The 14,258-nt window shown below is 45.2% G+C and overlaps 1 protein-coding gene across 3 annotated transcripts in view; it reads left to right on the forward strand.

The window, feature by feature from the left end:
- HEG1 (heart development protein with EGF like domains 1) overlaps window positions 1-14,258 on the forward strand; it is a 90,467-nt gene that overhangs the window by 43,334 nt on the left and 32,875 nt on the right. For all 3 annotated transcript variants that reach the window (XM_030329037.1, XM_030329038.1, XM_030329039.1), the window contains 6 exons: window positions 196-1,566; window positions 3,870-3,986; window positions 4,612-4,731; window positions 8,625-8,728; window positions 11,853-11,911; window positions 12,162-12,322. In XM_030329037.1, coding sequence (XP_030184897.1) covers window positions 196-1,566; window positions 3,870-3,986; window positions 4,612-4,731; window positions 8,625-8,728; window positions 11,853-11,911; window positions 12,162-12,322 — 1,932 coding nt within the window. The remainder of the gene's footprint in view (window positions 1-195; window positions 1,567-3,869; window positions 3,987-4,611; window positions 4,732-8,624; window positions 8,729-11,852; window positions 11,912-12,161; window positions 12,323-14,258) is intronic.

Here is a 14,258-nt window from a genome sequence, read left to right on the forward strand (position 1 = left end):
TTGCATTGCTGCCACCCACACTCCTCCCAGGAGGGTAAATATACTCTGTGCAGACCCTGCCCGTTCCTGCCTTCCCACACTGCTCATCCAGAGGGCTCGCTGTTGAAAACCACCTCTCCAAAGAAAGCGTTTAGTATGTGTTTGGGATATTTCTCGTATGTCTAGTTGACCTAACTTTGGTGTTTCCATTTACAGTCACTGGAATTAGCTACAGTCAAGTGAGTGGCACGGACTTTGAACAGAAGGCTTCCAGCAACTACGCAGACCACACCTATGTCTCCTCTACTTTTACCAAAGGAGAACGGGCATTGCTGTCCATTGTAGACAACAGTTCAACCCCGGACATAAGGGAGAGTTCGACCTCTTCTGCTAAGATCTCAAACTCTTCACATTCAGACTATTCTTCCTCTTCTCAGGCTCAGACTGAAAGAAGTAATGTGTCATCCTATGAAGGGGAGTACGCCCAGCCTTCCACCGAGTCCCTGGCTCTGCACACAGCCAACCTTCCGTCCTACACATCCACCATTAACATGCCAAACACGTTGGTTCTTCTGGACGCTGATGCTGGATCAATTGGCAACTCTTCTTCCTCTTCTTCTCCTTCTTCTCCTTCTTCTTCTTCTTCTTCTTCTTCTTCTTCTTCTTCTTCTTCTTCGGGACCCCCTTTGCCCCTGCCCTCAGTATCCCAGTCCCACCAGTCATTCTCCTCAATCTTACCATCAACCAGGGCCTCTACTCTTCCACTGCAGTCCACTCCCCATGCACCCACACCTGTGTCTTCCTCACCAGCGTCCCTGACAGCATCTACCCCTGCCTCGCCGTCCACCTCCCAAACAACGCTGGCACCTTCACCTTCTACTCTGGTCCTGCCTGTGACTCCAGTTCAGACGGCGACAATGGCGTTGTCTGTGGCAATGCTCCCCAGCAGTCAAACGGCAAATCCTAAGAACCAGAGTAACCCATACCATGAGAAAGTCATTACAGAGTCAAAGCCACCGAGCCTGGAGTCTCTGCCCACAGAGGCCACCGAAGCTGTAACAATGAGGTCTACCTCAGGGATCCCTATGCCCTCGGCCTTAACAGAGTCCTCCACTGAGCAAACGCTTCCAGCCGTAAGCACCAGCATGGCCCGAATGTCTCCAGCTTTGACAACCACCATTCTTGAGACCTCTCATCCCCCCAGCCCTGCGTCAACCACAGCAGCCCTGATGGCTGACCCCACAACAGTACAGACTACGGCTGGAAAGCAGCTCTTGCCAACCAGCCCTGAAATTCCAGTACCACGAATCTCAACAGAAAGTGCTGTTACCACAGAAAGGAGCCAAGCCCACATAGATGCTACCACCCAGTTGGTGCCCCTGACCAGTGTACCCATGTCAGCGAAAGGACCAACCACGGGGCTCGGTGTGACGAAAGAGAACAGCCCGGCTTCACACTTCCTCGGAACATCTCCTTCTCCCCAGACCATAGGCGTTTCCACAGACCAAGTACTGACTCCTAGATCTACTACCTTCGCTGCTCGGGGCAGCACACCGTCACCGACAGCCCTGTCATCGGCAGCTCCAGGTAGAAGGCGGAGCCGCACAGGCTCGGGATGCCTGTGAATGTGTGGCAGATTTGCAATAGTTCCGTGTCTGTGTTGTCCTCTTATAACACAATGTCATGGATGACCTAATTTTCTCACCTCTGAGTTACCTAACTCTCCCTAAAGGAAGAGGTGAGGATGCCATTGGCCGTGTATGGCATCAGTAGGTAGCACCGCTGTGGCTTGTAATTCCCAGAAGTGCAAGAGCCTTTCAGGCATGCCTTTAAGTCTTGTGAGGCCAGAGCGGGTCAGCGCTGTGGGATGGGACGGTGGAAGAACTGCATCGAGAAGCTTTAGGTGGCCTTTCTGAGACAGGGAATGAGTAGGCTCTGTCCGCCAGTCAGAGCCCTGAGCCTCTCAGTCAGCCAGCCTCTCAGTCACCGGGAAGGCTTCTCTTGATTCAAGGGAAGCTGGGCTCCTTGGTCTTCCTAAGAACGTGTTGCTAGTAGACAAATGCGGGCAAAGGGATGATGAACTAACCTTTTCTGATAGTGACAGGGCGACCTGAGCTTCTTGACATTACTCTTGAGGTTATCTTTATATTCATGTTGAAGTGGCTGGTATGAGGGAAATAAAACCATTCACATGATTCTTCATAGTTTAAGGAAAGGCAGAAGGAATTAGAATGGTATATCTTTCAATGTCGTGTTCAAATTTGTACATTCGGCTTGTCCAGATCCAGAAAAGGAAAACTGCGAAGGGCTTATATAAGCCTGACATCTTCTTTTATTTTCATTTTTTTAAATTAATTTTTTAAATCTTTATTTATCTTTGACAGAGAGAGAGCGCGCACACACACAAGTGGGGGAGGGGCAGAGAGAGAGGGAGACACAGAATCTGAAGTAGGCTCCAGGCTCTGAGTTGTCAGCACAGAGCCTGATGCAGGGCTCAAACTCATGAACTGTGAAATCATGACCTGAGCCAAAGTCGGATGCTTAAGTGACTGAGCCACCCAGGCACCCCTGGAGCTTGACGTCTTAAGGAAGGAGGAAAGAAGAGAAGTACTTTGTAGTGACTAGAGCAAGGGAGCTCAGTTAGTGTCTGAGTTCCAGCCAATCAGCCACGGTCAGCCTGGGGGCTGGAGGGCCATGACCACCCCTGCCACCAGCCCCCCATGTCAGGCGAATCAGTGTCTCTTTCGTGCCAGTGATTTGAACACCTCTGGGAAATGAAAGGTGGATCCTTCTCCAGGGAAGCTGGGAGCCCTGCTTCAGGACTCACAGGGCTTCATTTCCAGCCAAATCTATTCCAATACCAGATGGAACCTAATTCACAAATCTCCCTTAAAGCCGATTGTAGTCATTACAATGATAACTGTAGGCGAGAATAAGTAACATCGTTACTTCCTGTTAATATATTTTTTATGATAGTATCCATGGTACGGTGTTTGGTTATGCAGGTCCTGTGCCTCTTTGGGTAGTTTTAGGTATATTTAAAGTAGCCTTGCAAAATAGGAACACCATTGTTAGGTTTAGCTCATTTGTTCTCAGGATTATTTTTTTGGCATTACAACTCTTGACTCCTGCCGTCCTTTTCTCATTCTTCCAGCAATTTTTCTGCTTGGAAATGATGCAGTTATGTTGTGGGTTTCAGCTTCTCTGAGCATGTGTCAGAAGGCTTTATTACGCAGTTATTACATAACTGGAGCATGACAATGCTAGTTATAGATACCAAAACAGAGAGTTGTGGTCTCCGCCCCGGGAGTCTAAGATGATGCTGAAGCCTGGGCACTATTAGGGCCTAGATGAATTAGATAGGGTTCATAGTCACATTATGTAAAGAGAGGGCACTGTAGTGCACAACTTCGATTGTTTTTCCAAATGACTGCACCATATGTGGAGGCCCAGTTATATTTTAAGATTTTTTTGGAACGGGGGAATCCTGGAGCAGGGAGGATGGTTAATCAGGGACCTCTTCTCCCCCGATGTGTGTTTTAAATTGGCAGAGATTCAAGTAGAATTTTCTGAGTGTCAAAGGCGATATAATCATCAGCCTTGAACTGAGTGACCTGTAAGCAGCATTAGGATTGGAACCAATTCTTGCATTCAAGGATCCAATTGTCTAACACACGTGCACGTACACAAACTACTGCCAGGATCTGGTCCCTCAGCGTCTCTTCTGTACCTCCCGGGAACCTGTTCTATTTTAGTAGTGCGACCTCTCAGGGCAAGTAAACAGAAATAAGCAAAAATCAAATATTAGCCAGGAGAATTAAATATTTACCTAGAGCTGCTTTTACATTTCCTATGTGATTAACTGCTTTATTCCTGGAATGTGTTTTTAGTTAACAGCTGTGCCACTAACCCTTGTCTTCATGATGGGAAATGCTCTGTGGACTCCAGCAGCCGTGGGTATCGATGCATGTGCTCACCTTCCTGGCAAGGGGATGACTGCAGTATGGGTAAGAGGAAAAGTAGTCTCCAGTGGTCTGTACTACAGTATGTCCTTGAGATAGTCAATAATGCTGTTTTCCTTCAAAATGTAGGAAAGCAAGATTTTTCATAAGTAAAAACCCTACTTATTTGAGAGTTGGCATACTTATGTGTTGTCTGCAGAATAACATCAGACGATAATGTTGACGCGTCTCCATGATCCGGCTCCGTTTGGTGGGCTGCCTCCGCCCCTACTGCACTGGATCATCTATAGCTCCCTAAAGACCCCTATGCTTTCCTGCCTGTGGCCTTCGCTGCTGGTGCCTCAGGCTGCAACCCCACCGCCATCTGCTTGTTAAAGTCCTTCCAGTCCCAGTTCAGATGTTATCTGAAATAGTCCTTAATCTCCCTTCCGTCAGGATCTCCTACTCTCTGTACTTTCAAAGCCTGATTTGTTTCTAGTTGGTCATATACATGACGGCCTCCATCCCCTGTAGATAGACAGCCCTTTGAGGACAAGGGCAACATCCTACTCATCTCTGGGGCCCCACTGCACCCAGTGCCATTTGGCCCTTCGGAAGTGCTCACTGCACTGGATAATGATTCTGCTGTCTGCCGCAGGTTCAGTGTGGCTCCGTTTTCTCTCCTCTGTAGATGTGAATGAATGCCTCTTGAACCCCTGCCCACCCCTGGCCATGTGCAACAATACTCAGGGATCCTATACCTGCAAATGCCCAGTTGGGTACCAGTTGGAAAAAGGAATATGCAATCTGGGTAAGAGAATTAATCTATCTTGGAATTTTTTTCTGTACCACAAAATATTTTTAAAAATAACATTTATTGTTTTCCTCCCTAAACAATCAGGATCTTTCCAAGGTATAAACTTAAGGAATATAGAAAGAAGTAAAGATGCTACCTATTTTTCAACCACTCAGAGATACAGCACCTTATTTGCAATCTTTTTTTTACTCTGCATTATATTTGTATACAATTGCAACCATGTAGTATTTGTACAAACTTTATATCTTAAACATTTTTCCATGTTATTAAAAATATTTTACAAACTTCCCAATGAGTACATGGATAGGCCATTATTTGTGCATAACACTATTTGCTTAACCGTTCACCCTACAGTTAGGAAAAATATGTATCAAAAGGATATTCTAACTACATAATAAAAAATATATTTTTAAGGAGAAAAAAGAGAGAATAAAACCCTGATTATCCTACCACATTCACACATCCTTTTCATTTTTAAAAAATGATCTTCATGGTCCTGTTCATAGGCAGATACATTTTTCCAAAGCTGCCATAATTGTACCATACAGATTGTCCTACTTCATTCCCTAATTTGATAGTTCTGAAGCTGGTTGATTTTAAATATGATCTCCAGCTTACATGTTAAAAAGCAAACAACCCATGTGAAAACCAAGGTCCTGACCAGGTGCTAAGTGGCCAAGTATCTACGCTTGTTTGATGAGAGGCCACATTTCAGCCCACAGCTCCCATCACATAATAATGTGTTCATCATAAAAGCTTTCTTCCACACAGGGTATAACCTTGCGTTAGAGTGTTCAGTTCAACATGGAACTTGTTGAAGAAATTAGAAGTGAAGGGCATAGAGTTATCTAGTCTGGATAAGGAAACTGGTAGGTAAAGTGACTCACCTTTGATTGACCGGTGTGATACTTAACACACAAAAAGTGCTCAGTAAATATTTTTTTGAGAGAATGAATGTCTGTGACCTCTGAAAAGTGATATTTGCGTGAATTAACAGGCTGAGGGGAATCATCAGATTTTTTAAAAAGATTGTGTCAAATGACAAAACTAGAAGGGCTAGGTAATGAGTTTGATGTCCTTTCTTTAAAGGGGAACAGTCGTGGACTGGGGGATTACGGAGCCTCACAAACAGTGGAGCTCTCTCCCTGAGGGGTTTTGGGCAAGCAGGAGTTTTATACAGTATTAGAAGCGGCATCACTTCTGAAACAGGGCATGATCGGCTAGGCTTGCATATCTGCCCTTATTTAGAAAGGTCAAGGACAAGGGAGTAAGTATAGAGCCAATAGTTGACTTGGCGTTGGGGAACTGACCGACTGAATATGCTGCAATTTTAGTCACGGGGGGGGGGGGGGGGGGCATTTACAGAACTCGAAAGTTCGGTTGGCTGACATGGCACCTTGGGCAGGAGCAGCTCCATCTTGGGCCTAGAAATGTATTTCAAACAGTTGATACCCTACTAAAATAATGGTAGGATTTTGGAAATTGTTTAAAATACAAGGACCAAGTCAAAGCATTATTTAAAGGACAAAAAAATCTAGGCATATAGACATCACTCGAAATCAAGAGTTCCTCTTACTCTAATAGTTTATTTGTTTTGGGGGTAACCGATTCCATTTAGCTACCCCCTGGAAGAAATAGGCCAGGAGTCTTTGGTTTAAGGATGCAGAAGATGGAATGATTTTGTTTTGAAGCAGTGTGGAAAATGCGCTTGCCAGGAGCTCAGCTGCCTGGCTTCCAGCTCTGGAGCTACCACCTACAGCCCATGACCCCTGAGCCTCCATTTTCTCATCTGTAAAATCAGATTACCACCTGCTCTGCTTCCCACTCAAGGTTATTGTGAAGAGCAAATAAAATGAAGTATCTGAGCAAGCTTTGAAAATGGGGGAGTTCTCCAGATGGGAGGTATCATTTAACACTAGCCCCCAACCTCTTGGACCAGAATTGACAGCAATGAAAACACTAAGTACTCTGAATACAAAGTAATACTTATGGATCTTTTAAAAATTCATTTCTATAAAAAGAGAGAGGAAAACCAAAACACAGACCCTTAACTATAGAGAACAAACTGATGGTTACCAGAGGGAGGCGGGCAGGGGATGGGTAAAATAGGCGATGGGGGTTAAGGAGGGCACTTGTCAGGATGAGCACATGGTGATGCATGGAAGTGTATAGTGGACATCTGGAATGAATATATCACTATGTTAACTATACTGGAATCGAAATTAAAAACTTAGTAAATAAAAATAAATAAATAATGAAAAAAACCATTTATATAACGCATATAAGTCAGCAGTTAGTTGCATGTGAAGTAAAAAATTGCCTTAAAGCCAGATGATGAAAGGCAGGCATGAAGACGTCAGTGTGCTGGGCAGCGTGCAGGGGCTGCAGGACGCGGCGTGATGCCGTCTTCAGAGCTGCTCTTAAAGCAGAGACCACATTTACTGTCATGATTCGGAAGAGATCTGTGTACGTAACAGTTACAATATGTATATTTCCGTCCAGAGAGTCTGGGTATCAGCCTGGTTGGGTGAGAAAGGAAGATGAAGGAGTGGGGTGGGAGTTGTGGAAGCCTGTGTGCAGTGTCCCACAGGCACCTCAGATCAGGAGGAGAGCCGTTCTTTTGTGTTAACAATCATCTTTCCCTTTTCAAGTCATTTAGCTTCATTGTTCATAAACATCAGAGGAACATGCAAATTAGAGCATGCTGAAATGCTTTCATTTGGCCAAGAATGTTTTCAAAGAGCTCCCTGCTGCTCAGAAAGAGTCCTAAGCAGCTGGCTTCAGTGAACTGTAGAACAAGCAAAAAGATGTTAAATAAGGATTAAGGGCTTTAGACAGTAAGTATAAGATGTTAAATGTGTTCCCTGGCTCATTTGTGGGCCTTTTTCTTAATTCAGCAGGCAAGCTTTCTGTGAAAGAGCAGCTTCGTGGGTTCCTGGGTTTTGAGTCTTTTTTTTCCCTCCCTGTCCAGAGGGAAAGATAAGAATTTAATATAAAGGAAGATAAGAGGCAGATAGAAAGCATGCTATGCTAATTTTTGGTTGCCTGCCCATTTGTAAGTCCCATTCTCCTCAGGCCCAGTCAGCACAAAGTGATGAGTACGATTTTATTTTATGAGTGAAATGGGCCTTGAAAACGGGGCTGCTTTCTTTCAGGTCTGAACTCAAACAATATCTTGAATATGGGTCGTTTGCATTGCCTGGCTTGTGACCATGGGGCCTGGCGGTTCCCGCAGCTTGGGCCCACTACAGATGTTTGGCACCTTCCTCCACAGCCTCTCTGTCGTCCTGAATCCGTTGTCCGATTTCTGGAAGTCTCTTTCATCAGCGACAAAATGGGCATTTCCTCTATGCGAGAGGGATGGCGGCTGGTGGGGTAACTCTGATGAGAAGAGGAAACCAAAGCCTGCCCTTGAAGCTGAGGGCTTTGCAGTGTAGGCTAGAGAACAACAGCGTTCCTCTATCGAAAGCTTTCTCAGGCCTGACGAACGTGTTTTGTGCTTGACCCCACATCCCCTCCCCCTCCTCCTGGGATTATGTCATTTGGGCTAGCTGGTCTTTCCTCCTTGTCCCAGCTTCACTGAGCATCTACTGTGTAGGAGGCGACTGGCAAGGTGGCAGGATGGCTCCTCACAGCAGCCCACACACACGTGCAAAAGGAGTTTTTGACCCAAAGGTTTACTGAGTCTGAGCCTTGTGCTCAGTGGAAGCCCACCTTCCTAGAGAGGAGCTAGAAGAGGGAGAGGTGTTCTCTATCCTCAAGAAGGACAGGCACCACGGTTGTCCTGCGAGGTGGAGTTAAGAGTGATATGCTAGAGATTTACAAACACACGGCTATGTATCGGTCGGCCAGTTGCGTGGTCTCACGGGTTATGTTCTCATTTTCAGTTAGGACCTTCGTGACAGAGTTTAAATTAAAGAAAACATTTCTCAATACCACCATGGAGAAACACTCAGACCTACGTGAAGTTGAAAATGAGATCACCAGAACAGTAAGTTTCCTGAAAAGCATCTTTCTTTGAGTCCTTTGTTTTCTAGAACAAATTTCATTCAGAACTGGGAACCTCGTGAGGACCAGCTATATTTCCTGGGCTATTGTTCATTTCCATTACATTTGGGAGGTAAACTTCATGGTAAAATTAAAAGCCTCTTGGAAGTTGAAAGGAGGTGCTGAGATCCAGTGACACCCAGGAGAAGCACTTCTTCGGTGTGCTCTCACATGCAGCCTTTATCAGTGCCTTGGTGTTTCTTTTCCCTGTGCAGATTCATAGGCACAGACAGTTAGATGGTATGCACCAATAAGAACTATTGGCAAAGAGGAAAGATCCAGAAAATCCTACTCTCCCATCTGCAGCTGACATGCTGTGTGACTTTCGCTCTGTGTTTCCAAACTTGGGGAGAATGATGCTCTTTTTCCTCAGGAGAATGCCAAAGACATAACAGTTAATCCTGATTTTCCAGGGTTGAGAACTCACTGCACAGATTATCTAGGGGCCTTTGGGGAGCCTCAGTGTTCAGTTGGTTAAGCATCAGACTTGCGGCTCAGGTCATGATCTCATGGTTCATGACTTTGAGCCCTGCGTTGGGCTCTGTGCTGATAGCTTGGAACCTGGAGTCTGCTTTGGATTCTGTGTCTCCCTCTCTCTCTGACCCTCCCCTGCTCGCACTCTGTCTCTCTCTCAAAAATAAATAAACATTAAAAAATTTTTTTAAAGATTATCGAGAGGCCTTTGATTCCTCTTCTTTCCCTCTTTGCCTACTTTTTGTCAGGTGGAAAAAGTAAGGAAAAATTAAAAAGAAGGAAAACGAGATAAAAATGAAGCTCAGGGGCACCTGGGTGGCTCAGCCAGTTAAGCATCCAACTTTGGCTCAGGGCATGATCTCACAGTTCATGAGTTCAAGCCCCACATCAGGCTCTGTGCTGTCAGCATAGAGCCTGCTTCGGATCCTCTAACCTCCATTCTCTGTGCCCTTTCCCCACTTGCGCTCTTGCTCTTTCTTTAAAAAAAAAAAGAAGCTCAAATAGTAAATTTTACCTCTCAACTGCTACCTGAGTCTAAGATTTGGTGTTCAGAACATTGAAAATTGCCATTAATATAAGTTTTAGAGATTAATTGATTTCTGATTTCAGTTTTACTTGTTTTTTATAGGTAAGAGTATATTAGCCAAAACCTATAGGATTTTATAGGACTGTAGATTTTATTTACGTAACATTTAGATTCCAATTCTGTCTCTGTACCTATTGAGCATCTAGTCTATGACAGGCACTTTGCCAGATGCCTCACTCCTGTAAGAGGTATTGCCAACACATTTACAGCTAGAATTTGGGGAGGCCCTGAAAGTTAATGACATTGCCTGAGTTCACACAGAGCAGATGCAAAGTTAAGGAACAGCCCACTAGACCAGCCTCACTTCTGACACCATTTGCAAGTTTGGGGATCCCCAAGACCACCCTCAGATTTGATAGTCACTGTAAGGACTTCAGATCTCAGTGAAAGCTCTTAAACTCACGGTTATGGTTTATTACAGTGAAAAGGTCCCTGTTACAATCAGCTATGGGAGAGACACATAGGGCAGAGTCAAGGAGGATTCCAAATTGGATGCATCCAGTTGTCCTATCCCCATGGAGCCATGCACTGTGTTAACTCCTCTTGGCAATGATGTATACAGTATTCATGGAGTATTGCTAAGCTCACTTGAACCTTGGTGTCTAGAGCAAATATATGGACGTATTCAACCGCTCACATGGCTGACCTCAGTCTCCAGCCCCTCTCGAGGTTAGGCTGATACCATATAACCCCAAACCCCTGCATAAATCACATTGTTAGATATTTGGAGTGGCCCAGGGCCTCCAGGTAGACAAAGGATATTCCAAAAGCTTATTGATTAGCTTCTGGGAGCCAAGGGCCAGACCTCTGTTTGAGCAAGATTAAATTCTTTACTATACAGCAGGATTTTATGTCTACCAGCCCTATACCTGGTGTTCTTGTCACTTCACCACAGCTGCCTCTTGGGTGTGCTATAGGTCAATATTTCCTTTGAAGGGAGTACAGGAGCTTAGAATCCTGTGCAGAGGTGCTGTCCCTCCCAGTATACGGTGCTCCAGTGACTTACTTAACTTGTTCATTTTCACCAGGTATGAGTGTATAATTTACTAGTGATGTGACATCCCCACTCCCATAGACTAGACTAGACTAGAGAAGCCACTTCAAGTGGCCTTTCCCAAGATACCATTCTGTTCTGAAATGGGCCTTTTCTGTTTTCACCTGGGGAAAAACGTTTAAGTAATTATACTACTAATAAATCATTGCCTATTAGAATAGAAAGCAATGTCATACAAAGCCAAAGGTTTGATAACATCCTATGTTTTATTCCATCTTATGAACAATAAATGTGTCTGACACACAGGCTTTGAAGACAGGCGTGTCTGCATAGGTCAAGGTATTACAACCTTCTGCAGCATAGAAGGAATCTCCAGCCTCCACTGTTGGGGGAGCAGAAAAACAGGCATGGAACTTGATGCCCTAGAGGGATTTTCTGCTCTCTCTGAGGGCACAAGGCAAACACAGGGAGAGTCACTCTTAATTTGCTCTCGACAAAGGGGCTCTTGACCCATGTAATGTAATTTCCCATGGAGAGCCTTTTTGAAGAGGACCTATCTTTGAGTTAGGTCAACTCACTGCAGATTATGAGGGGTTTGTGTCGGGCCTGCCAGACCGGGGGTAGCTGAAGTCTTTTCAGTGAGCCTCGTTCACTCTGCAAAGTCCAAATAAACAGTTGCCTCTGAGTTTTTTGAAACCCTGGGTCTTAGAAGAGATCTGTTCCTTTGAAGATGTTTTGCATCCAAGGGTGCTGTTCTGAACATCATTTCCTGCCAAGATTTTCCCCACTGATTTACTATCTGCCTCTTTCCCTTTGTACTCAGGGAACAACAGAACAAGAGCAGAGAGGCATTTAAGAAGGGAATAAAAAAAGGACACCACTCCTCTGTAAAGCTGCCTGCTGATAACTTGATAGCTAGAAAATGCCTATTTTATCCTGAAAATAGGAAATTGGTTCTAGGTCTAGGGCTTTTATCTATCTCACAGTTAACGACCAACCTGTTCTTCCTTTCAGTTAAATGTGTGTTTTTCAATGTTTCCTGGTTATACCCGATCCACAGTTCATGCTTCTAGGTAAGTAACAGAATTACTCTCACTTGTGAACCAGTTTTCATAAAGGGGAGGCTATTCTAACATAGGTGACAGCAACTAAACTGGGCTCTGTTTTGACTAAGCCACAGAGTGACCAGGGGGGGGCCAAAGTCACTGGGCCTCCATGCTCTCCCATTCCCTTCCTGGAGAACGGAGATGGATTCATTTTCCAAAAGCCCTGGGCCCACATGTCATTTTAGGACAGTTAAAACCCTACACACTTTGTCTACAGGGAGTCCAGTGCAGTGGTCATGTCCCTGCAAACCACGTTCTCCTTGGCCTCCAATGTGACACTGTTTGACTTGGCTGATGGGATGCAGAAATGTGTCAACTCCTGTAGGTCCTCTGCTGAGGTCTGCCAGCTCTTGGGATCTCAGAGGCGGATCTTCAGAGGTAAGAGAATGGCCCTCTGGGAGAACCCCGCCTATATAGTTAGGCACAGACCTAGGATAGATATGTAAGGCACTCGGGGCTCAGATTCAAAAAGTTCATCACAGAGCCAGTCTATCTTTGAAATGGGTGCTGGGGCTCCTGGGTGGCTCAGTTTGCTAAGGGTCTGACTTTGGTGCAGGTCATGATCTCACAGTTCATGGGTTTGAGCCCCGCATCAGGCTCCCCGCTGACAGTGTGGAGCCTGCTTGGGGTTCTCACTCTGTCTTCCTCTGCCCCTTCCCTGCTCGCACTTTCTCTCTCTCTCTCAAAAATAAATAAAAACTTAAAAAAAGAAATGGGTGTTAAGCGAAAGGCCTTTGTGTGTCTGTATCTTTGTACATGTGTGCGTGCACACACACATAGCCTTGAAGTCACGGGGTTCTTGGCATGTTGCCTCTTTCTTGTCTCCTCTTCTTCACTGGTGTATAAGAGATGATGGGATACAGGAGCTGATGCGATGAAATCATTCCTCTTTACCTTAAAAAGTTCCACCTCTCTCTGAGGGAAACAGAAATTCCTGCACAGAATATACATGCTTATCAATACCCCAAACCTTCATCGTGATAGTCCACTAAGTAAAAAAAAAAAAAAGCATGGGCAGTATTACCCATCTTGTTCTTGTGTTTGCAAATCACCAATGCACAGAAACAAGACCGGAACGATGTAGGCCAGACTACTCGCTGGTTTCCCTTTTCTTGTTCTCGCTTTATCTGCTTCGTCAAAACTTCTGCAGTACATCTGTGAAGTAGATACAGAGAGGGATTATAGACAACGAGTTCAGAAGGCAGACTTGGATCTTGGAGAGGAAGTTTTGCCTCTGGATTGGGAAAACTTTGCTAGAATTAAAATTGCTTCCTCACAAAGGAGGCTTATTCCTGCTGCTGTCTCGTAAGTGATCAGAGTGAGCTCTGGTTAGCTCCCTGTGCTAGACAGTTAGGACTAGCAAAGGATGCAGACTCTTTGAGCCTCTCCATCTGGTGTCCAGACGCTGGATGTAAGTTGTAGGGAGCAGGTTTGGGGCTGTATCTGCTGGAAGATCCAGGGCATTCCCAGGGGCTCAGGGCTTTCTGAGCGCTGATCCACAGGGCTCTTCTCACAGGCCTGTGCATGGCAGAGCTGGGGAGCTGCGAGCATAACCTTGTGAATGCTGTAGCTTTAGCTCCTTTCAAGGCTAGTTATTCATATGGGGGAAGAAAGGAGCTGAACTTTCTGGAATTGAAGTTGCTGTCATTTAGCATCATTGGGGAATTAACTAAAAAGTTTACGCCCCATTATACTGTGCTCTAAACTTTGAGGCAAGAGCTCTTCTTTGTTTCTCTTGCCAGTGATTCAAGGGTCCCAATTTTTCATCTCTAGTTAGCAGGAAGGGGACCTTTTCATTCACTAAACACTTAAAGAGTGCGTCCTAGGGGCCCCCTGGGTAGCTCAGTCAGTTAAGCGTCCGACTTCAGCTCAGGTCATGATCTCATGGTTCATGAGTTCGAGCCCCGCGTTAGGCTCTGTGCTGACAGCTCAGAGCCTGGAGCCTGGAGCCTGCTTTGGATTCTGTGTCTCCCTCTCTCTCTCTGCCCCTCCCCCGCTTGTGTGTGTGTGCTCTCTCTCTCTCCCTCTCTCCCCCCAAAATAAATAAAAACGTTAAAAAAAAAAAGTTCATCCTATATGGTCAGCATAGTACCAGGTTAGTTTTATGTCCCCAGCAAATGTGTTTCATGTCTTGCAAATCAAGTGGCCACATACTTGGATTTGTAAGATCCTGCTCATGGCAGGCCTGCCTACTCTGACCCCATTTTTTTCTCTTATTTGGATGTGGCCTATGGGAAAGCCCCTAGCTTCCTAGCTTCCTTGCTGAGGTCCCATTCTTTGTTTTTTTTTTTTTTAGATTTTATTTATTTATTTT

The sequence above is a fragment of the Lynx canadensis genome, chromosome C2 (assembly GCF_007474595.2).
Source record: "Lynx canadensis isolate LIC74 chromosome C2, mLynCan4.pri.v2, whole genome shotgun sequence".
Taxonomy (NCBI): domain Eukaryota; kingdom Metazoa; phylum Chordata; class Mammalia; order Carnivora; family Felidae; genus Lynx; species Lynx canadensis.